A 24,422-nucleotide genomic window follows, 5' to 3' on the forward strand; every position below is an offset into this window, starting at 1 on the left:
AGGGACCTTAAGGATCATCCCATTCCAATCCACCTCTCACGGAAAAAGGGACTTGGAGCAGCCTGGGACAGTGGGAAGTGTCCCTGGGGATGGGGCTGGATGATCCTGAGAAATCCCTTCTGCCCCAATCCATGTGGGAATTCCATCCAGCAGCACCTCCAGCTCCTGCTTTCCAGCTGGGTGTTCCCACCACGTCCTGATTCCCGGGATTGCTCCTCCCCAGGGCAGGATTTCTTCTTGTTAAATCCACGAGGATCCCACCAGCCCATTTTTCCAGGATTTTGAGGCTCCTCTGGAATATCAGCCACTCTTCCCAGCCTCGGAAGACCATGGAATTCCAGAATGGTTTGGGCTGGAAGCTTTAGGCTCATCCAGGGCCACCTTCCAGCAGGGAATATTTTCCATATTTTCAATCCCAAAGCCCAACCCCACAGAATCCATGAAATCCCATTCCACAGGAAAACAGGGATGGATTTTTTCCCCGCAAATTCCCAGCCAAGTGATGACAGGAGAGAAAAATCACAATTCCAAGAGATTTAATAAGAAGGAATTACAGGTGGAAAATCCTTCTGGCACATGGAATTCAGCCAATGTACAGCTCCAGGATGGGTTTCCCAAGGAATATTCCAAGGTTTTTTGGGATATGTTGGACTCAACACAACCCACAAAATACGGAGTCGGTGCTAAAACCACACGACAATAAAAAATATGGCACAAAGAACACCCAAAAACCGCTCAAATCCCAAAGATTTCCTTTGGGGAATTCTGGGTTGGACTCGTCCCACTCCCAGATCCCATCCCAGCCTCAACAAACACGGATTTGGCGCCAAATCCACTTGGAAATCCATGGAAAAATGAGGTGCAGGACGTTCCTTCTCCTCTCAGGACAAACCAGCAGCGATTTGGGGGTGGGGAACAACAGGAGAAACTCCGGAGGATTTTATTCCCAGGAAATAACTGATGGATACGGAATTATCACCGGATTTTCCAATAAAGTGCATGCCAGGAAAAACTTGGAATAAATCTTACTCCAGTCCTAACTAAGCTGAAGGAATACAAACCTTGCAAACAACACCCTCGACAGGTTTCGGTGTCTTTTTCTCCCCAAAATTAGGCTGGATTCCAAAAAAATGGGAAAAATTCCCGCGGAATCCAAGGATTTGAAGCTTCACTGTTTAAAAATATTGCACTGAAAGTGTCGGATTTGAAAGCAACACCAAAAATACCTAAATTAAAATAAAAAAATAATTTAAAAATAAATATTTAACAGCAGCTCCCTGGAGGTAAAGGAGCTGGAAAAGGTAGGGATTGATGAAATGGGAATTTTTCCTGTGGAATATCAAAAATTTCAGAGGGGAATCTCTGCTCTCAACGGAGCCAAGTGTAAACTTCAGACTTTAATTGAAAATATTCCCTTTTTTTCTTAGGAATTCTGGAAAAGCCTTGAAATGTTTCATCACCACTGAGTGCAAATAAATAAAAAAATCAGGATCAGCTCCAAAGGGTTTTAGGGAAAGAGCTGGAGAGGGAATTCATGGGCCGGAAAGCAGCAAAATGAAAAAGCACATTAATGAGTGAATCAATTAATTAATGAATTAAGTCAGGTTTTGTCACATCCCTTCCTATTTACAGGGTTTGGCAGTGGAGAATCCACGAGTTCTGTTTCATCCCAATTGGAAATTTGGATCTTTCCACCCAAAAAAAGCTTCCAAACCTCATCCAAGATCCAAACCTTCTCCAAGATCTAAACCTCATCCAAGGTCCAACCATCATCCAAAATTCCAACACTGTTCAAGATCCAACCATGATCCAAGATCCAAACCTCATCCAAGATCTAAACCTCATCCAAGGTCCAACCATCCAAGATCCAACTGTGGTCCAAAATCCAATCATTATCCAAGATCCAAACCTCATCCAAGATCAAAATGTGATCCAAGGCCCTCATCTAAGATCCAATCATCCAAGATCCATCCATCATCAAACATCCAAACCTCATCCAAGATCCAATCATTATCCAAGATCCAAACATTACCCGAAATCCAAACACTGTCCAAGATCCAAGCTTCATCCAAGATCCAACCATCATTCAACATGCAAACCTCATCCAAGATCCAAACACTGTCCAAGGTCCAACCATCATCCAAGACCCAACCATCCAAGATCCAACCATGGTCCAAGATCCAATCATTGTCCAAGATCCAACCCTCATCCAAGATCCAAACACTGTCCAAGGTCCAACCCTCATCCAAGATCTAAGCATCCAAGATCCAATCATTATCCAAGATCCAAACACGACCCAAAATCCAAACACTGTCCAAGGTCCAAACCTCATCCAAGGTCCAAACCTCATCCAAGGTCCAAACAGTGTTGAAGATCCAAACTTTATCCAAGATCCAACCATCCTCCAACATGCAAACCTCATCCAAGATCCAAACATTATCCCAGGTTCAGCCCTCATCCAAGATCCAACCATCCAAGATCATTATCCAAGATCCAACCATCATCCAAGATCCAAATCTCATCCAAGGTCCAACCATCATGCACAATCCAACCATGATCCAAGATCCAACGCTCATCCAAGATCCAACCATCATTCAACATCCAAACCTTATCCAAAGTCCAACCCTCATCCAAGATCCAATCATTCTCCAAGATCCAACCATCATCCAAGGTCCAACTGTGATCCAAGGTCCAAACACTGTCCAAGATCCAAAACTCATCCAAGATCCAGCCACCATCTAAGTCCAGGAACCGCTTCAATCCTCTCAGGAACTCACTCCCAGCAGCGCCATTTTCCAAACCTCATCCCAAACCCCTCCCAAAGTGTCTCTGGAAAAACCAGTCCTGAACATCCCGGCTCCCCCGCCCTCCTGCTCCGGCCGGGAAGCTACGTCAGCTTCCTCATCCTGCGGTTCTGCCGCTCGATGGTGAGCGTGGCGCGATCCACGGAGCTGCCGATGGAATCCAGGGCCTCGTCCTGCCGCTCCAGCTCCGCCTCCGTCTCCAGGGCCAGGCCCTTGAGCTTCTTCAGGATCTGCCGTGGGAAACACGGAGAGCTCGCGGTGAGGGCTTAGGAGCAATGGGATAATTCATGGACTGACATCCCAGAATCCCAGAATTTGGGGGATTGGGAGAAATGGGATAATTCATGGACTGACATCCCAGAATCCCGGAATTTGGGGGCTTGGGAGCAATGGGAAAATTCATGGACTGACATCCCAGAATCCCGGAATTTGGGGGCTTGGGAGCAATGGGATAATTCATGGACTGACATCCCAGAATCCCGGAATTTGGGGGCTTGGGAGCAATGGGATAATTCATGGAATGACATCCCAGAATCCCAGAATTTGGGGGCTTCGGAGCAATGGGATAATTCATGGACTGATATCCCAGAATCCCAGAATTTGGGGGCTTGGGAGCAATGGGATAATTCATGGACTGATATCCCAGAATCCTGGAATTTGGGGGCTTGGGAGCAATGGGATGATTCATGGACTGATATTCCAGAATTTGGGTGGGAAGGGACCTCAAGGATGATCCAGTTCCAAGCAGGGACACCTCCCACCATCCCAGGTGGATCCAACCTGGCCTTGGACATTCCAGGGATCCAGGGGCAGCCACAGCTGCTCTGGGAATTCCATCCCAGCCCTTCCCCATCTTCCCAGCCAGGAATTCCTTCCCAGCATCCCATCCATCCCTGCCCTCTGGCAGAATATTTTTCCCATTAGAAAGAAATAAAACTAAATAAATTAAAATCAAATAAAATCAAAGAAATAAAGTGTAAAAGAAAGAATAAAATTTTAAAAATTAAAATAAATTCTAAAAATTAAAATAACATAAATAGAATAAAGAAAAATCAAACAAATGCAATTTAAAAAGAATAAAATCAAAAATTTAAAACAATTATATTTTAAAAATAAATAACATAACATAAATAACACAAATAATAGAAATAAAATTAAAATAAAAATAAAATAAAATAAAATAAAATAAAATAAAATTTAAAATAAAAAATGGAAAATAATTCTATAAAAAATAAAATAACATAACATAACAAACATAAATTTAAAAAATAAAAATAGTAAAATATAAATAACAATTAAAATATAAATAAAATTAAATAACATTAAATAACATTAAATAACATAAATTTTAAAATAATTTAAAAATAAAAAATAATATTAAATTAAATAAAACCAAAATAAATTCCTGTAAAATACCATAAAATACCATCCAATAAAATAACTGGAAAACTGCAGGCAAATGAATTAGCAAAGAATTCCAAAAAAATAAAAAGTCAAAGGGAAAAAAATAAAAAGAGGCCCCTCAGCTCGGGAAGGACCTGGGGACACTGAGCACATCCAGAGGGGACAAGGAGGCTGCAGAGGGGCTGGGAACACAAACCCTGTGAGGAAGCCCTGAGGGAGCTGGGGGTGCTCAGCCTGGAGCAAAGGAGACTCAGGGCTGCCCCCATCACTCTCTGCAGCTCCTGAAAGGGGCCTGTGCTCAGCTGGCCCTGGGCTCTTTCTGCAGCAGCACTGACACACCCAGAGCACACAGCCTCGAGCTGCACCAGGGCAAGTTTAGGTTGGTGTGGAAACCCAGGGCACTGGGAATGTTTCTGTGTCTGCTCTGGGGTGCCCTGGCCCCCAGGGCAGCACTGACTCTGACCCTCATCCATGGAGAAAGTTCCCCAGACTTCAAGATAGACTGGAACCCACAAAAGTGTGCAATAGATTATAGAGAGCAGTGCAGGTGTGTCACTGGGTGAGAAATTGAGGTTTTGGGGTTTTTAGTGTGTTGTGGATGGAAGCAGATGGAGGGCACAGGGTGTCATCCTGGGTTTCTGCTCCATGCTTCTTCTTCCTCCTTCTCCATGGGTTTGGGTGGCATTTTGGAATTGAGCAGAAAAGTCCCCATTGCAGCTCTGTGGGATCAGTGATTGGGTTCAAAGGGAAAATAACCCAGGTGTCAGCTCTTCATTGGACAGTTTAGTCTGAAAAGGCCTTGGAACAAGAGATTGTGGCCATTTTGTGCCTGCTAATGAAAAGCTGCTGAACTCCCAGCAGTGAGGCTGTTTTACTGATAAGAAATAATAAACACCTGAGTGTGAACATGAACTACTGTCTCAAGTGCCTTCAATCCAGACCCAGAGAAACCCACAACTGGAACAGCCACAGGCTGGATAGCAGGGAAAAGTTTTTCACAGAAAGAGTGAGAAAGTTCTGGAATGGCTGCCCAGGGAGGTGGTGGAGTCCCCATGCCTGGGTGTGTTTAACAAAGCCTGGATGTGGCACTGGGGGCCAGGGTTTGGTTGAGCTGTTGGGGCTGGGTTGGACTCTGTGACCTTGAAGGTCTCTCCCAACCTGGTCATTCCGGGAATTGTGGGAATTCCGGGAATTCCATCCCCATTTTTACCTGTCGGAGCTCCTTGGCTTCCTCCTGGGATATTTTCTGCAGCTGCACCTGCTCCTTGTCCGGCCCTTCGGCGCTTCCCGCCGGCAATCCGGGATTCACCGCGGCTCCCAGGAATCCCGTGGCTGCCAGAGAAATTCCACATTAAGGAAAAATTCCTGCCTGGAAAGGAGGGGGAGCTTCAGGAACTCCCAGAGGAGCTGGGGAATCCCTGGGAATGTCCAAGGGTAGCTTGGAATAATGGAATCACTGCTCATGGAATCCTTAAGGATCGTTCTGGAATTCTGGGATTAAAGCGGTTGAGCTGTGCTTTGCTCCATGGGAATTTGGGAATGCCCAGGATCCAATTTTTCCCATTAAATTCTGGTTCTCTGGGAATATTCAAACTGCATTCCTTACAATTTCTCTTCATTTTTCTCTTTTTTAAAATTGTCTCTTTATTTTTTCTTCATTTAATTGTATTTCATTTTATTTATGTTATTTTTATTTTTATGCTATTTATGTTACTTTATTTTCTTTTTTAAATAATTATTTTTTAAATTTTATTTCTTACTTAGGGAGCCTTTGGAAAATGGGATTATTTGGAATGTGGGGATTCATGGGAATTCTCAGCTGGTTTTTGGGATAAAATTGGATCAAAGCTGTTCCAAAATTTCAGTGTTTATCCCAAAAAAAAAAACCACTGGGAAAAAGTGTAAAGCAGCTAAAAAAAATCCAGATTGTTGTTGTTGTTGTTGTTATTGTTGTTATTGTTATTAACATTAATAAATAATTAATAATATTTTAAATAAAATACCCAGTAAGGATTGGATAAAAAATAATTCCCTAAATTACTTTTCCACATGGAAGGAAGCCAAAATGGACTTTTTTGAGAATTTCTATAAATTCAGGCATAAACTGAAGGCAGGGTTGGTGTAAACAAACGGTGCAAGGATTGTGGCAGTTTTGAGGGAAAATTCAGAATTTTCCCAGAGATTTCCTTGCCCTGCAGGGTTATTTATCCCAAAAATCCTTGGATCAATTCCCTATTGGAAAACACAGAGAGGGGAACAGAAAAATCTATTTTTTCCCCCTCCTGATTTGAGAAAAAGGTAAAAAATAAGGAAAAAAATAAGGAAAAAAATCAGATTTCCATGGAAGAATCCCAAAGGCTCCCACACAGTCCGTGAGCGCCACCTTGTGACGGAATGGGAACGGTGACAAATCCAAGGAAAACACAGGAAAACCTGGAAAACCAGGATTTCCATCAGCTCCCCTCTGCTTCTCAAGGTTTTCTAAATTAACCAGGGAAGGAGAACAAAATCCAGCTGGAAAACAGCAGGAAAACCTCTGGAAAAGGGCTGGAGATCCAATTATTTCCTGGAATTCCATCAGGAACTGGGAATTTCTTGGGATAACAGGAAATTACAGAGGCCAGAATTTACTTCCTTAAAAATCCAGCAGCTTTTCCAAGCCGGAATATTGTCAAAACCAGGATATTCCCCTTCCCTGCTGGAATTCCAACCAGAAATTGGTGGATTTATGAATTTATCCCAATTTTCCAGTTGTTTTTGGCTCTGGATCCATCTTCTCTTTGCTCCTTTGGGATTAGAAATTAGGAGGAAAAAAAAGGATTCAGGGATGTTGGGAGGAATAAATTCCAAGCTGTTGAAAATTCCAAGACTGGGTTAGAAAAACCCGTCCTGGAATTTTAGGATTAACAGTAGGGAATATCAAATTTCTTGTTGGGAATTTTCAGTCTCCAAAGTTTTCTTAAAATTACTCCAAAATCTCAGGAATTCCCACACCTGGACTTGTCTAATATCAAAATCCTGGGGTTTTTAATATGGGGAAAATCAGGTTTATCCCATGTTTTAATTCAAGATTCCAGGACATCTGGGAAAAGTGTTCAGGATTTAAGGGAATTAAAGGTTTAATATAAATATTGGATATGGGATATTGGATATTAAATATGGGATATTGGATATTGGAAATTGGATATTTGATATGCAATGTGGGATATGGAATATGGGATACTGGACATGGGATACTGGATATAGGATATTGAATATGGGATATTTGATATGGGATATTGGATATGGGATATTAATTCTTGGGTATGGGATATTAGAAATAGGATGTGAGATATCAAATACTGGATATTTGATAGGGGATATTAAACATTGACTGTGGAATATTGGATATTACACACTGAATATTGGATATTGACTACTGGATATGGGATATTAAATATTGGATATCAAATACTGGGTATTATTTATTGGATATTGGATATGGAATATTGGATATTGGAAACTTTGGCTACAGAACATGGAATATCCATTATTAAATGCTGGATACCAGATATGAAATATTGGCTATGGGATATTAAATAGGGGATACTGAATATTGGATGTTGGATATTAAATATTGGATATGGAATACTGGATATGGAATATTGGATACTGGCTATTGGATATTGAATACTGACTGCCAGATATGGGATATTGGATATTAAATACTGGGTATTATTTATTGGGTATTAATTATTGGGTATTGGATATGGAATATTGGATATTAAATATTGGCTATAGAACATGGAATATCCATTATTAAATGCTGGATACCAGATATGAAATATTGGCTATGGGATATTAAATAGGGGATACTGAATATTGGATATTGAATAATAAATATTGGATATTAAATACTGGATATGGAATATTGGATACTGGGTATTGGATATTGAATACTGACTAGTGGATATGGGATATTGGATATTAAATACTGGATATTATTTATTGGGTATTAATTATTGGCTATTGGATATGGAATACTGGATATTAAACACTGGCTACAGAACATGGAATATCCACTGTGAAATACTGGATACCAGATATGGAACATTGGATATGGGATATTAAATACAGGGTATTATTTATTGGATATTAATTATTGGCTATTGGATATGGAATACTGGATATTAAACTTTGGCTACAGAGCATGGAATATCCACTGTGAAATACTGGATACCAGATATGGAACATTGGATATGGGATATTAAATATGGGATACTGAATACTGAATATCAGATGTTGGACACGGGTTACTGGATATGGAATATTGGATATGGAATATTGGATACTGGCTTTTGGATATTGAATACTGACCTGCCAGATATGGGATACTGGATATTAAATACTGGGTGTTAATTATTGGATAGTAATTATTGGGTATTGGATGTTAAATACTGGATATTGGATATGGGATATTAAATACTGGATACTGAATATTGAATGCTGGATGTTGGATATGGGATATTGGATATTAAATACTGGATACTGGATATGGGATACTGGATATTGGCTATTGAATACTGACTACCAGATTTGGGATACTGGATATTAAATAGCAGTTATTATTTATTGGATATTAATTATGGGTGTGAATTATTGGCTACTGAATATTGGATATTCCCTTCCAGCTGGGAATTATCTCCAGGAAAAGCAGCAGCAGTGCTAAAGGCTCTGAAGCCCCCTGCAGTTTATTCCTTGGATTTATCGTGGACTCACTCACCACGGCCTCTAGAATATTCCTTGGAAAAACCTTTGGAGCCTGGAACCCCCTGGCACCCACCTACCTGCCAGATGGACGTTCCCAAATCTGCCTGATATTGAACATTGGATATTGGATCTGGGATACTGGATATCAAACACTGGATACTGGATATTAAACACTGGATACTGGACATTAGATAAGGGATACTGGATATTAATTATTGGGTATTGGATAGCAATTATTGGATGTTAATTATTGGCTACTGAATATTGGATATTCCCTTCCAGCTGGGAATTAGCTCCAGGAAAAGCAGCAGCAGTGCCAAAGGCTCTGAAGCCCCCTGCAGTTTATTCCTTGGATTTATCATGGACTCACTCACCACAGCCTCTGGAATATTCCTTGGAAAAACCTTTGGAGCCTGGAACCCCCTGGCACCCACCTACCTGCCAGATGGACGTTCCCAAATCTGCCTGATATTGAACAATGGATACTGGATATGGGATACTGGGTATCAAACACTGGATACTGGACATTAAACACTGGATATTGGACATTAAACACTGGATACTGGATATCAAACACTGGACATTGGATATTAAACATTGGATACTGGATATTAAACACTGGACATTGGATATTAAACATTGGACATTGGACATTAAACACTGGATAGTGGATATCAAACACTGGATATTGGACATTAAACACTGGACATTGGACATTAAACACTGGACATTGGACATTAAACACTGGACATTGGATATTAGAAAAGGGACACTGGATATTAATTATTGGGTATTCATTACTGGCTACTGAATATTCCCTTCCAGCTGGAAATTAACTCCAGAAAAAAAAGGCTCTGAAGGTACCTGGAGTTTATTCCTTGGATTTACCCTCACCATGGGCAAATCCACCATGCCCTGAGTCACGCACCATGACTCACCATGGGCAAATCCACCCTCACCATGGGCAAATCCACCATGCAGGGCCAGTTTCCCTCTGGGAATACTCCTCGGAAAAAACCTTTGGAGCCCGGAACCCCCTGGCACCCACCTGCCTGCCAGATGGACGTCCCCAGATCCGCCTGAGGGGACTTCCTGGCTCCGGCAAATCCAAGGGCATCCTCCAAGAACTGGATTTTCTTGCTGAACTGAACCTGGAGGACGGGGATGGCCTCGGGCATGCGCGCGGCCAGGAGCCGGTAGGAGGTGTCGGGTTTGCCGATGAACCTCTGCCGGACGCTGATCTCGTAGGGAGTGTGCACCCAGATGTCATCCACGTCGCGGGCCTCGAAGCGGTGCAGGAGCTGGGAATTGCAATCCTGGATCTCCAGGCCCGAGGGAAGCACCGTCAGTTTGCCAGGTTTGGCGTTGGAGTCTGTCCTGTGCGTGATGATCACCGGGATTCGCAGCAGGATTCCCTCCTGGCTTCTGGGATCCGCAGCCGCGGGGGTTTCCTTGGGCTTCGCTTCCACGGGCGTTTTCCAGAGTTTGGTGCTGAAGGGCCACCAGGAGGGAGATTCCAGCTCTGTTAACAGCCTGGAGGAGGGAAGGGAGGGTTGGGAGAGGGAAAAGCTCTGGATATCCCAGCAGCTCCAAGAAAATCCCCACAGACACGGGAATTCCTCAATCTCTCCTCAAACGCATCCACAATTTCCCAGGATGCAGGCGGTTCAAACGCCACCTTCTCCTCATAATCCATTGGAAAAACTCCCAGAATCCCAGCTGGGAAGTAAGAAATGGAAGTGGATTTTTCCAGGACCCTTTCCATGTGTGTGTTCCTCAATATTCCCACTCCTGCCCATCTATCACCACTTCCAAGGCCTTTTCCTGCTCCTTTTCCTTCACCCCCTCAGCCCGATGCCACTTTTTCCTTTGCTCCTTACCCAAATCCCCAGATAAAACACTAAAAATTCCAGCTTGAGGCTCCAAATTCCAGCAGAAACTTCCCAGAAGTGTCCAGACCCCACCTTTCCATCAGTTTTGGGGCAGCTCCCTAAGGAAAACATTCCCAGCAAACAGGGGAGGGAGCCAGGGCTGGAACTGTTCAGGTTCAGCTCCTACTCCAAGGACAAGGAAAATATTCCCCTTTTTTTCAAAGGAAAACCAACAATAATCATCCTAAAAATCCCAATTGAATCCCGTTTTCATTACCTGTTTTAAGTCCATTAAAACTTTGGGATACTCCCAGGAATTCCCTGCTCTATAAATTCAATAAAACTGGGAAGAGCCCTCTGGAATTCCCTGCTGCAGCTCTGAGCTGGGTAATGTTTGGCCACCCTTGAATCCGTGGAATTCCAAGTCCCTTCCCACACCCCGAGTCCCTTCCCACTCCTCTCCTCTCCTCGTGCTCCAGAGCTGCATTCCCCTCACTCCTGCTGGAATTTTATCCAGAGGGCTCCAAGATAAGGAAACACTTGGCACAAATATTCCCAGGGAGCCCTGGCTGCTCCCTGGCTGTTGGAATATTGGATATTCTAATCCTGCCACGAGCTCGCCCAAAATTCCCAATTTTGGCTTCTTTCCTTCTTTCCCATTCAATCCAAAGTGTTTTAAAGGCTTGCAGATATTCCTAGAAAATCAAAGCAAAGGATTCCCAGGGAAGCTGTGGGGGAAAAGGGAGGGAAGAAAAGAGGGTGGGAAAAGGGAAAAAAGGCAGGAGAGGAAAAAAGGGAGGGAAAAAACAGAGGGAAACAAAAATGGCAGGGAAAAAATCGTGAGGGAAAAACGGCGGGGAAAAAAGGGCAGGAAGGAAAAGGCAGGAAAGAAGCTGGCACAGCTCTGGATTTCCCAGGAATGGCAGCAGGGATGGCACTGCAGACACTGCTCTTATCCCAGTTTTATTCTTCTGGAGCAGGGCACAGGCAGGAGGAAGGAGATTGGGGCACTCCTGAATTCCCAGAGCTGAATTCCCAACATCTCCTGAGCCCACAGGCACAAAGGCTTGGACCGGAAGGGATCCTAAGGATGATCCCAGTCCATGGGCAGGGAATTCCCACTGCCCCAGGCTGCTCCAGCCTGGCCTTGGGCACTGCCAGGGATCCAGGGGCAGCCACAGCTGCTCTGGGAATTCCATCCCAGCCAGGAATTCCCAATTCCCAATCTCCCATCCATCCCTGCCCTCTGGCACTGGGAGCCATTCCCTGTGTCCTGTCCCTCCATGCCTTGTCCCCAGTCCCTCTCCAGCTCTCCTGGAGCCCCTCCAGGCCCTGCCAGGGGCTCTGAGCTCTCCCTGGATTTTTCCCTCCTCCAGGGGAACATTCCCAACTCCCCCAGTGCTTCCTCATGGAGCTGCTCCATCCTTCCAATGAAAAATCCACAGTTTCATTTCCCAAAGCCCTCCCCCAGGAATTCCAGGCCCCCCAAACCATTCCCAGCTCCGGGAACACTCCCATTCCAAACCTGTCAGCCACATCCATGTCCCCCTCGATCTTGTGGAGTCCCCTCATGATGTTGTCGAACTGTTCCCCCTGGGAATGCAGCACCTTGGCCGTGTCCTCCAGGCGTTTCTGGGACCCCTCCAACATTCCCGTTAATTCCTTGCCCTTGCTGGATTCCAAGGCCGCTCCCGCTGCGGCCTCCTGGCTGGACAGCAGCTGCTCCCTCCAGAAATGCTCCAGGATGTTGAACACCACATTCCTGTTGGGATGCAGGGAGCTGAACCAGTGCTTGGTGCCTTTCTCCAGGATGGTGAGGGAGCTGAAGATTAAATGGGAAGATTCCTTCTTGATCTCGCCGATCCCGGAAAGACGGAAATCCACCAGGAGCTCTCCCGTTTTGTCAGCCGTGAATTTGATGGAAGCGGGAGTCAGGGCGAGCTTCCCAGGGATCCATTGTTTGCTGGTGTCCAGGTAGTAGGAGCAAGGCCAGGAGTGGATCCGGATGTCCTCGTTCATCAGCTCGCTCTTCCCGGCCTCCTCTCCCAGGGAAACGCTCTCCAGTCCAGCAGGAGACACTAAAATCCAAGGGGGAAAAGCAGGAATCCTGAATAAACACACGTGAATCGATCCTGGCTCTTTTCAGCTGGATGTCCAAGGAATTTGGGAAGCATTTCTAACCACAGGAATATTCACTCTGGAAAAGCCCATCATGCATTTTCCCAATAATTCCATTCACATCCTGCAATATTCCCATTCCTCTTACCTCGGTTTACCACAGGCCAGCAAGTACTAAGGGAAATCCCGGACATCCCAAAATTCCAGATTTCCTCTGGAAAGGGCTGTCAACATCACTGCCCACCCCATGTTCCCAATAATTCCATCCATATCCTGGAACATTCCCATTCCCAGCTCATCTTAGTTTCCCACAAACCAACAGACACAGATGAAAATCCAGGATAGCCCAAAATTCCAGATTTCCTCTGGAAAACCCCATCAACATCACTGGCCATGCATTTTCCCAATAATTCCATCCATATCCTGGAACATTCCCATTCCCAGCTCATCTCGGTTTCCCACGAACCAACAGACACAGATGAAAATCCAGGATATCCCAAAATTCCAGATTTCCTCTGGAAAGGGCTGTCAGCATCACTGGCCACCCCATTTTCCCAGTAATTCCATTCATATCCTGGAATATTCCCATTCCCAGCTCATCTCAGCTTCCCACAGACCAACGAGCACTGAGGAAAATCCACAATATCCCAAAATTCCAGATTTCCTGTGGAAAAGGCCATTAACATCACTGGCCATGCATTTTCCCAAGAATTCCATTCATATCCTGGAATATTCCCATTCCCAGCTCATCTCGGCTTCCCACAGACCAACGAGCACTGAGGAAAATCCAGGATATCCCAGAATTCCAGCTCACCCATATTTACAAATCCCTGCTCTTTCCCCTTCCCCTCTGGCATCTCAAATCCAGGCACATTAAACACACTGCAGGAATTCTCCTGGAACTGTCAATATTCCTTATGAATTCCCAGTATTCCCCAGGAATTCCCAGTATTCTCCAGGAATTCCCGGTATTCTCTGGGATTTGTCAATATTCTCCAGGAAATCCCAGCATTCTCCAGGATTTGTCAATATTCCCCGCAAATTCCCAGTATTCTCTGCTAATTCCCAGTATTCCCCAGGATTTGTCGATATTCTCCAGGAAATCCCAATATTCTCTAGGAAATCCCAAAATTCCCCAGCAATTCGCACTATTCTCTGCAAATTCCCAGTATTCCGTAGGAAATCCCAGTATTCTCAAGGATTTGTCAATATTCTCCAGGAAATCCCAGAATTCCCCAGGAAATCCCAGTATTGTCCAGGAAATCCCAATATTCTCCAGGAAATCCCAATATTCCCCAGCAATTCCCAAAATTCCTCAGGAATTGCCAGTATTTTCCAGGAAATCCCAGTATTCTCTGTCAATTCCCAGTATTTTCCAGGAATTCCCAGTATTCTCTGGGATTCATCAATATTCTCCAGGAAATCCCAATATTCTCTAGGAAATCCCAAAATTCCCCAGGAATTCGCACTATTCTCTGCAAATTCCCAGTATTCCATAGGAAATCCCAGTATTCTCAAGGATTTGTCAATATTCTCCAGGAAATCCCAGAATTCCCCAGGAAATCCCAGTATTCTCTGCTAATTCCCAATATTCTCCAGGAAATCCCAGTATTCCCCAGCAATTCCCAAAATTCCTCATGAATTCCCAGTATTTTCCAGGATTTGTCAATATTCTCCAGGAATTCCCAGTATTCTCCAGGAATTCCTAGTATTCTCTGGAATTTGTCAATATTCTCCAGCAATTCCCAGTATTCTGCAGGAAATCCCAATATTTTCCCGGAATTCCCAAAATTCTCCAGGAATTCCTTCTGTCCAAACAATCCCAACTTTGGAATGGGCAATTCCACCCCTGGAATGGCTTCTCTCCACCCTTCCAGAAGTTTCTTGGGTCCAAGGGTTGGAATTTTCCTGGAATGTCTTCCTCATGGCTGTGGTTTCCAGCACCGAGGCCTGCTTCCATCCCATAATTAATCTGGGAATGCTGATGACATCACTGGGAATTCCTCCATGATCCGTCATCTTCTCCAAGGCTTGGATATTCCAGGAACTCTGGAATTCTGCTGCGCCATTAATGAGATTCCCACTCATTGCCCTCCTTAATTCCAGCCCAATCCTCCAAGAAAAGTTGAGGAATTCTCAGGAAAACAAAAAATTCCTTCTTCAGGAATGCTGAATTCCTGATCCCACCCTGAGATCTCCCAGTGTTTTCAGGCTGCTCCATCATTAATTCCTTAAAAAGTCCAGTTCCAGAGATTTTTTAATTATTGTTTTTTATAAATAATTTTTTAATTATTATTTTTAATAACTATTTTAAAGTTAATTAATTTTAAAATTGTTTATTTTAATTAAATACATTCAATATTCCCATATAATTAAGATGAAGATTAGTCCATGCTATATCCCAAAAAAATCCTTTATTTGCTTTCCATCCCTTATTTCCATGGATTTTTAAGAACTTTTTTTTCATTATCAATGTCAGAGATGAAATGGAAAAAAAAGAAATCAGCCATAAATTGGTAAAAAAATTGGAATTTAAAGTGAAAATTCTCCACCTCTTTTGATCCAATAAATCCACAACCCTCAAGAAAACTGTGGGAAGAGAGGGAGCAAAATCCCAGGAAAATTTGATTTCAAGGAGTGGTTGCAGCCAAGTTTTCAGCAAGGAAAAAAATTCCAAAGGAAAACACAATCAAGGCTGTTCCCAACAGGAAAATTCCATTAATAATCAAAGATTTATATTTAATAAATTAAAATAAATTCTTCCTGAGCCTTATCCCAAGTTTCTTGTCTGGATTTGCATCCATGGAATTTTCAGGGAGGAATTTTCTCCCTTAAGGATTTTTTCCGAAATTTTCACCAAGGAAAAACTTCTAAAGACAAATACAGCTGAGGCTGTTCCCAAAATGAAAATTCCTTAAAATATCATGGATTTATTTCATAATAAATTAACATAAACTCTTCTTGATCCTTAATCCAAGCTTCTTACCTGGATTTGGATCCATGGAATTCTCAAGGAGGAATTTTTTCCCAAGTTTTCACCAAGGAAAAAAATTCTAAAGGAAAATTTAACTGAGGCTGTTCCCAAAGTGAAAATTCCTTTAAAAAAAAACCAAGGATTTATATCTCATTACAAATCCAAAATAAATTCTTCCTGAGCCTTATCCCAAGTTTCTTATCTGGATTTGCATCCATGGAATTTTCAGGGAGGAATTTTCTCCCTCAGGGATTTTTTTCCAAAGTTTTCACCAAGGAAAAAAATTCTAAAGGAAAATTTAACTGAGGCTGTTCCCAAAATGAAAATTCCTTAAAATATAATGGATTTATTTCATAATAAATTAACATAAACTCTTCTTGATCCTTAATCCAAGCTTCTTACCTGGATTAGGATCCATGGAATTCTCAAGAAGGAATTTTTTCCCAAGTTTTCACCAAGGAAAAAAATTCTAAAGGAAAATTTAACTGAGGCTGTTCCCAAAATGAAATTCCTTTAAAAAAAATCAAGGATTTGTATCTCATTACAAATCCAAAAGAAGCTCTTCCTGAGCCTTATCCCAAGTTTCTTATCTGGATTTGCATCCATGGAATTTTCAGGGAGGAATTTTCTCCCTTAAGGATTTTTTCCGAAATTTTCACCAAGGAAAAATTTCTAAAGACAAATACAACTGAGGCTGTTCCCAAAATGAAATTCCTTTAAAAAAAAAATCAAGGATTTAAATCTCATTATAAATCCAAAAGAAGCTCTTCCTGAGCCTTATCCCAAGTTTCTTATCTGGATTTGCATCCATGGAATTTTCAGGGAGGAATTTTCTCCCTTAAGGATTTTTTCCGAAATTTTCACCGAGGAAAAATTTCTAAAGACAAATACAACTGAGGCTGTTCCCAAAATGAAATTCCTTTAAAAAAAAAATCAAGGATTTAAATCTCATTATAAATCCAAAAGAAGCTCTTCCTGAGCCTTATCCCAAGTTTCTTATCTGGATTTGCATCCATGGAATCTTCAGGGAAGAATTTGCACCCTCAGGGATTTTTTTCCAAAGTTTTCACCAAGGAAAAAAATTCTAAAGGAAAATTTAACTGAGGCTGTTCCCAAAATGAAAATTCCTTAAAATATAATGGATTTATTTCATAATAAATTAACATAAACTCTTCTTGATCCTTAATCCAAGCTTCTTACCTGGATTAGGATCCATGGAATTCTCAAGAAGGAATTTTTTCCCAAGTTTTCACCAAGGAAAAAAATTCTAAAGGAAAATTGAACTGAGGCTGTTCCCAAAGTGAAAATTCCTTTAAAAAAAACCCAAGGATTTATATCTCATTACAAATCCAAAATAAATTCTTCCTGAGCCTTATCCCAAGTTTCTTATCTGGATTTGCATCCATGGAATTTTCAGGGAGGAATTTTCTCCCTTAAGGATTTTTTCCAAAGTTTTCACTGAGGAAAAATTTCTAAAGACAAATACAGCTGAGGCTATTCCCAAAATGAAATTCCTTTAAAAAAAAATCAAGGATTTAAATCTCATTATAAATTAAAAAGAAGCTCTTCCTGAGCCTTATCCCAAGTTTCTTACCTGGATTTGGATCCATGGAATTCTCCAGGAGCATTTTTCCCCCTCAGGGAGGAATTTTTCCCCCTCAGGGATTTCTTTTTTCTCTTCAAGTTTTGAGAAAAACGAACTTGAAACTGAAGGCAAACGCAGCGGAGGCCGTTCCCAGAATGAGAATTCCTTAAAAATCCAGGATTTGTTCAGAGTCAGGAAGGAATGCAAGGGCAGCAGAGCCGGCACTTCCCGGGTTTTTGTACCGGGATTTGTCTCCAGTCCTGTGACTCCTGACTCACCTGGCAGCCTGAGCTTTACTCGGCTCCTTGCTGGGCCCGGGGGCAAATTCCCAAGGAAAATTCCAGCTGGGATTTAAATCCTTTTTATTTTTCAAGGAAAAATCCAGTTGGGAATGAAATCCTTTATTTCCCAAGGAAAAAAACAGTTGGGAACGAAATTCTTTTTTTCTTTTCCAAGGAAAAATCCAGTTGGGAATTAAATCCTTTTTTCCCAAGGAAAAATCCAGTTGGGAATGAAATCCTTTATTTCCCAAGGAAAAATCCAGTTGGGAACGAAATCCTTTTTTTTCTTTTCCAAGGAAAAATCCAGTTGGGAATTAAACCCTTTTTTTTTTCCAAGGAAAAATCCAGTTGGAAATTAAATCCTGGGGTTTTTTCCACAAGAAAAAAAGCAATTTGGAATTAAATCCTTTTTTTTTTTTTTCCTTTTTCCCAAGGAAAAATCCAGCTGGGATTTAAATCCTTTTTTCCCCAAGGAAAAATCCAGTTGGGAAAGAAATCCTTTTTGTTTACAAGGAAAAACCCAGTTGAGAATGGAATCTTTTTTTTCTATTGCAAGGAAAACTCCAGTTGGGAATTAAATCCTTTTTTTTTTTCAAGGAAAAATCCAGTTGGGAATGAAATCCTTTATTTCCCAAGGAAAAATCGAGTTGGGAACGAAATCCTTTTTTTCTTTTCCAAGGAAAGATCCAGTTGGGAATTAAATCCTTTGGTTTTTTTCCACAAGAAAAAAAAGCAATTGGGAATTAAATCCTTTTTTTTTTTTCCTTTTTCCCAAGGAAAAATCCAGCTGGGAAAGAAATCCTTTTTGTTTACAAGGAAAAACCCAGTTGGGAATTAAATCCTTTTTATTTTTCCCCAAGAAAAAAGGCAATTGGGAATTAAACCCTTTTTTTTTTTCCTTTTTCCCAAGAAAAAATCCAGTTGGGAATGAAATTCTTTTTTCTTTTCCAAGGAAAAATCCAGTTGGGAACGAAATCCTTTTTTTTTTTCAAGGAAAAATCCAGTTGGGAATTAAATCCTTTTTTTTTTCAAGGAAAAATCCAGTTGGGAATTAAATCCTTTTTATTTTTCCCCAAGAAAAAAAAACAATTGGGAATTAAACCCTTTTTCCTTTCTCCCGAGGAAAAATCCAGTTGGAAATGAAATCCTTTTTTTTTTCAAGGAAAAATCCAGTTGGGAATGAAATCCTTTTTTTTTTTTTTTGTCCAATTAAATGATATTTAATTGCAACAGTTCTGAAAAATTCTTCTCTCTCCGAGAAGAAATTTCAATTTCCAATGAAAAGACAAAAGAATTTTTTCCCAAGATAAAGCAAAAGAAATGGTTGGAATTCCTGGAAAAGCAAGGGGCAGGATTGTCCTGGATTTCAGGATGAGAACCAGGGAATGGTTTGGGGAGGGATCTTAAAGATGATCCAGCTCCAGCTGCCATGGGAACACCTCCCACTGTCCCAAATATTCCACAAGAAATTCCATTTTTTTCCCCAAATGTTTCCTCACCATTTGCTCTCAGATCAGATCTGGACTCTCCCATTATCCACACTCTTTTTTTTAGGAAATAATCGGATTTTTGGCCACATCTGCCCCAAAATCCTGGAATTCCATCCACAGCAACCCCTGGCAGCAAATCCATGGAAAGGTTGGGATTGGTGGAAAAATAAAACAAAAAAAATCAAATTGCTTCTGAATTCTTTGTAAATTCAGGAATAGGTTTGGAAACTTGGGAATGTCACAATCCTTCATCCAGGAGACACCTGAGGGATTCCACAAGAAATTCCTTCAGCTTCTTCCAAAAACATTCCCTCACAATTTATTCCAAGGTGAGATCAGAACTCTCCCATTATCCACACTCTTTTTTTAGGAAATAATCGGATTTTTGGCCCCATCTGCCCCCAAATCCTGGAATTCCATGCCCAGCAAGGCCTGGCAGCAAATCCATGGAAAGGTTGGGATTGGTGGGAAAATAAAAAAAAAATCAAATTGCTTCTGAATTCTTTGTAAACTCAGGAATAGATTTGGAAACTTGGGAATGTCACAGGTTTGGAAACTCGGGAATGTCACAATCCTTCATCCAGGAGACACCTGAGGGATTCCACAACAAATTCCTTCAGCTTCTTCCAAAATGTTCCCTCACAATTTGTTCCCAGAACAAATGGGGATTCTTCCATTATCCACACTCTTTTTTTTAGGAAATAATCGGATTTTTGGCCCCATCTGCCCCCAAATCCTGGCATTCCATGCCCAGCAAGGCCTGGATCAGCAGCAGGGAGATGTGGATTTGACATCTGGCAGCAAATCCATGGAAAAACTGGGATTGGTGGGAAAATAAAAAAAAATCAAATTGCTTCTGAATTCTTTGTAAATTCAGGAATAGGTTTGGAAACTTGGGAATGTCACAGGTTTACAAACTTGGGAATGCCACAGGTTTGGAAACTTGGGAATGTCACAATCCTTCATCCAGGAGACACCGGAGGGATTCCACAACAAATTCCTTCAGCTTCTTCCCAAAACATTCCCTCACAATTTTTTCTCAGCTCAAATGGGGACTCTTCCATTATCCACACTCTTTTTTTTAGGAAATAATGGGATTTTTGGCCCCATCTGCCCCAAAATCCTGGCATTCCATGCCCAGCAAGGCCTGGATCAGCAGCAGGGAGATGAGGATTTGGTATCCAGCAGTGTCACGAGGATTTTGCAGGAATTTTTTTCCTGGAACATCATCCAGCGGCTGCTTCCATAAAAAGGAGCTGATTCACCTTTGGTGAGATCACCCAATTAACCAGGAGCGTTACTAATTAGTTAATTAGGGGGAGGAGCTGGCACCATCCCTGGGTGATGTTCCCATCAACATTTCATTCCCAGGTTTTTTGGGAATGATGGCCGGAACATTCCTGCACTTTTTGTTGTTTATTTTCTCTCCTCCTGCACAGCTGAGATTTCCACAGGGTGGTTTATTCCCAGAAATAAATCTGGGAAATGCTGAGCTTCAAACTCCTGAGAGCTACAATCAATAAATGAGTTTATAAATCCTACCCAGGCACTCTCCCTCTTTTTTTTAATTAAGACTCAATTCCAGGATTAATAAATCCACAAATTCCACATTTAGGATTTTTCAAGCTGTGAAGTATCCAGGCCTGACCTCATTCCTTCATTCCCAAGCCTCTCTGCTGTTTCCTCACCCCAAGCTGGAATTCCTCCCTCCTGCCAAGGATTTCCATCCCTTCCTCTTCCTTTTTTCCAGGAGTTTTCCTCCTCCCCACCCCAACGGAGCAGAGAATTCCAGCAGTTTGGGATGGGAGGGACCTTAAGGATGATCCCATTAATGGATCCTCCACTATCCCAGGCGGATCCAAGCTGACCTTGGACATTTGCATGAAGGAATTTTCCAAATATCCAACCAAAAATCTCCCTCTGCTCCTTGGCCCTGTTCCCTGGCAGCAGAGCCAGACCCCAGAAGTTCCCCCTGAGCCTCCTTTTGCTCAGGCTGAACATTCCCAGCTCCCTCAGGATTCCCAGCCCACGCTCCCACACAACTCAGCGTCACCTGCTGGGAAGATGGAACAGGAAAACCTCATCAATGGGATTGTCTGGCAAAAGATTTGGAGAATATGGAAACTGTGAGTGAGATTGAAATGAAAGCAGCTTTGAGATCCCTCAGTTACTGAACAACTGGAAAACAATGGTGTGGCCGGCTGAAGGTGATCAAACAACACCCTCTGCCTGCAGACAGCTCCAAGGGGCAGAGCAGACCCTACAGCTTGGCAGAAGGGACCCAAAGAGGAGATTTTGGGGTTTAAAATGTAGCACAGGATGGTAATGCAGGAGTGTGCCCCCTGATGACAGAGTGACAAAACTGTCCTTGGTCCCCTTAGAAGGAAATGAGCCCGGAAGTTTCTGTGGGAACCCAGGGAATTCCTGTGGCTGCCCTGCAGGACTCGAGCCCCTGCCCAGGGCACTCAGAGACCCTGGCACAGAGCCCAGGACCCCCCTGTGCCTTTGACTGAGCCCTTGGAAAAAACAATTGCCAACCTTTATATGCAGAATTACAAGCCAGTAGAATGATGGTGAATTTATCACAGGGTGGAAAATAGATTTTTGGGGGGTTTTTAGACTGGGGGTTCAGGGAGCAAGATGCAGGAATCTGGGTGTGCCCAGCCTTTCTCCTTCTCCTTCTTGGCCTCCATCTTCTGCTGTGATTTTGGCACTTTTGGGTTGGTTTAGAGCAGAAGCTCAGTGTCTAACACAGGTGATGGGTATTGGGAGGTAACTGTAAATATTGCACAGGTAGTTTTTAGTATAAAAAGATAACACAGCCCTGGGCAGGCAGAGTGCCTCTGTCTGTGCTGCTGAGGGGACCTGGGCTGGACAGGAAAAAGAATTTTATAGATAAGGAACAATAAACAACAATGAGACCGAGAAATGCAGAGCTCTGACTCCTTCTCTGGGCACTGGGCTGGGAAAAGAGACTTTGTGACACATCTCAGGGTCACTGTGAGCAGCAGAGAACCAGAGAAGTTTCTCTCATTGATTAAGTGAAAAGGCACCTCATAGGACTGGGGGACTCCATCTCAAACCTAAGGACAGCTAATCAGACAGAAGCCAAACAGTCCTGCCTGAGCAATTAACTAGAAAAAGAGTGAACAAAGAAACTAAGGGCTTTTGTGAGGAGTAAAAACCTCTGGCACCTGGCTCAGTTTTTCTCTGTTTGTTATTCTGCCTTTTATTAAACCTTTTTGTTTCCAACACTGCAACAGAAGCCGTCCTGCTGATTTTTATGCCTCCAAAGGTGGCTGAGCTGTCTTGGGTGTGTTACAGGCCTCCTGGAGCCCATTACACCTGGCTCAAAGCAAACACTCTAACATGGATTGTACTGATTCTTACAGGCTGTACGTAAATGCTGTAGGATTTGTAGGCTGCATTAGACTGGTTAGTGAGAATTAGAATATCCAACACAGAAAATGATTTATTGTAACAGGAACCTCACTCTCTCATCCTCTTTTACTCTGTCTCATCCTCTCTCCCCCTCTCTTCTCTCAGGCCTGCTCTGAGCTGTGCCTGGCAGCTCCCAGCAGGGCCCTGCAGCCAGGCCCTTTGCAATAAACCCCAAACTCCAAAAGGCCCCTGCACCCAGGCCCTGTGCAATAAACCCCAAATCCCAAAAGGCCCCTGCACCCCGACCCTTTGCAATAAACCCCAAATCCCAAAAGGCCCCTGCACCCAGGCCCTTTGCAATAAACCCCAAATCCCAAAAGGCCCCTGCACCCAGGCCCTTTGCAATAAACCCCAAATCCCAAAAGGCCCCTGCACCCAGGCCCTTTGCAATAAACCCCAAATCCCAAAAGGCCCCTGCACCCAGGCCCTGTGCAATAAACCCCAAATCCCAAAAGGCCCCTGCACCCAGGCCCTTTGCAATAAACCCCAAATTCCAAGCCCTGGCTCCGGAGATCTCTTGTCTCTGTCCATCCCTACTGTCCTACCTCACTTCACTCCTACAGTTATCCAGGAATTTATTAATCTCCCCCAATCCCCTCACCCAGGTCCCTTCCCTACCCATCAATTCCCTCTCCAAATCTCTGCCCCGCTCCCAGCCCATCCCAGCCCCGCTCGAGCCTTCCCTCGGTGCCAGCTCAGCCCAGGATCCAACTCATGGAGCCTCCCAGCCCCATCCCGAGCCCCTCCATTCCCGGCGCCCTCTCCAAGCCCCGGCTCGGAGCCGCCGTCGCTCCCCGGTTCCCGGTGTGGAACCTCCCCAGCCCCGGTTTGAGCCCAACCCAAGCCCCGACACAAAACCCCCGGTCCGAGACCACACCGACCATGGATCAGAGCCCCCTCAAGCCCCATTTCCAACCCCAAGCTCCACCTCGAGCCCTTCTCACCCCATTTGGAGCCAATTCCAGTCCCTCCCACCTCAGCCAGGCCCCCCGGCCCAAGACCACACCAGCCATGTTGTGTGAGTCCCCCCAACCCCATTTCCAACCCCAAGCTCCACCTCGAGCTTCTCCCGTCCCATTTCGAGTCCCTCCAGCCCCATCCGGACACTCCCGGTCCAAGACCACACCGACCACGGACTGGAGCCCCGCTCCAAGCCCCATTTCCAACCCCTCTCCACCTCCAGCCCCTCCCGCCGCATTTCGAGTCCCTCCAGCCCCATCCGGACCTCCCCGCCTCGGTCCAAGATCACTGCGGCGATAGATCGGAGCCCCCCTTTCCCTGTCCGGAGCCCCCCCAAGCCCCAGTTTGTGACTCCTCCAGCCCCATTTCCAGCCCCAAGTTCCACGCCCAGCCCCTCCCGCGCCATTTCGAGTCCCTCCAGCCCCATCCAGACCTCCCTGTCCCGGTCCGAGACCACCGCGGCCATGGATCGGAGCCCCTCGTTCCCTGTCCGGAGCCCTCCCAAGCCCAAATTTGTGACCCCCTAGCCCCATTTCCAACCCCAAGCCCCACGTCCAGCGCCTCCCGCCCCATCTGGAGCCTCCCCCAGCCCCATTTGGAGCCCCCCCGGGCCCGTCCGAGCCCCCCCGGCTCCCCACGCACCTCCCTCAGTGCGGCACCGACCCCGCTCCGCGCCTGCGCCCTCCGCGCACTCTTATTGGCTGAGCCCTGCACATCTGAACGCTCCTATTGGCTAAACCCCGCG

At 43.8% G+C, this 24,422-nt stretch overlaps 1 protein-coding gene across 2 annotated transcripts; it reads right to left on the bottom strand.

Moving 5' to 3' along the window:
- Positions 1 to 519: 519 nt before the first annotated feature.
- Positions 520 to 24,411, bottom strand: SNAP47 (synaptosome associated protein 47). 2 transcript variants are annotated; one of them, XM_071456376.1, is made up of 5 exons: positions 24,320 to 24,411; positions 12,354 to 12,906; positions 10,006 to 10,490; positions 5,419 to 5,540; positions 520 to 3,034 (listed from the first exon to the last, which is right to left on the bottom strand). In XM_071456376.1, exons 2-5 carry the CDS (start codon positions 12,845 to 12,847, stop codon positions 2,888 to 2,890), a joined length of 1,248 nt encoding a protein of 415 aa, XP_071312477.1. In that variant the 5' UTR covers positions 12,848 to 12,906; positions 24,320 to 24,411; the 3' UTR covers positions 520 to 2,887. The 2 variants fall into 2 exon arrangements, with proteins under 2 accessions (XP_071312477.1, XP_071312476.1); XM_071456375.1 differs by lacking the exon at positions 24,320 to 24,411 and adding an exon at positions 13,095 to 14,748.
- Positions 24,412 to 24,422: the final 11 nt, after the last annotated feature.

Source organism: Agelaius tricolor, unplaced genomic scaffold (genome assembly GCF_023055355.1).
Source record: "Agelaius tricolor isolate 1412-34295 unplaced genomic scaffold, bAgeTri1.0.p SCAF_58, whole genome shotgun sequence".
Lineage (NCBI taxonomy): Eukaryota > Metazoa > Chordata > Aves > Passeriformes > Icteridae > Agelaius > Agelaius tricolor.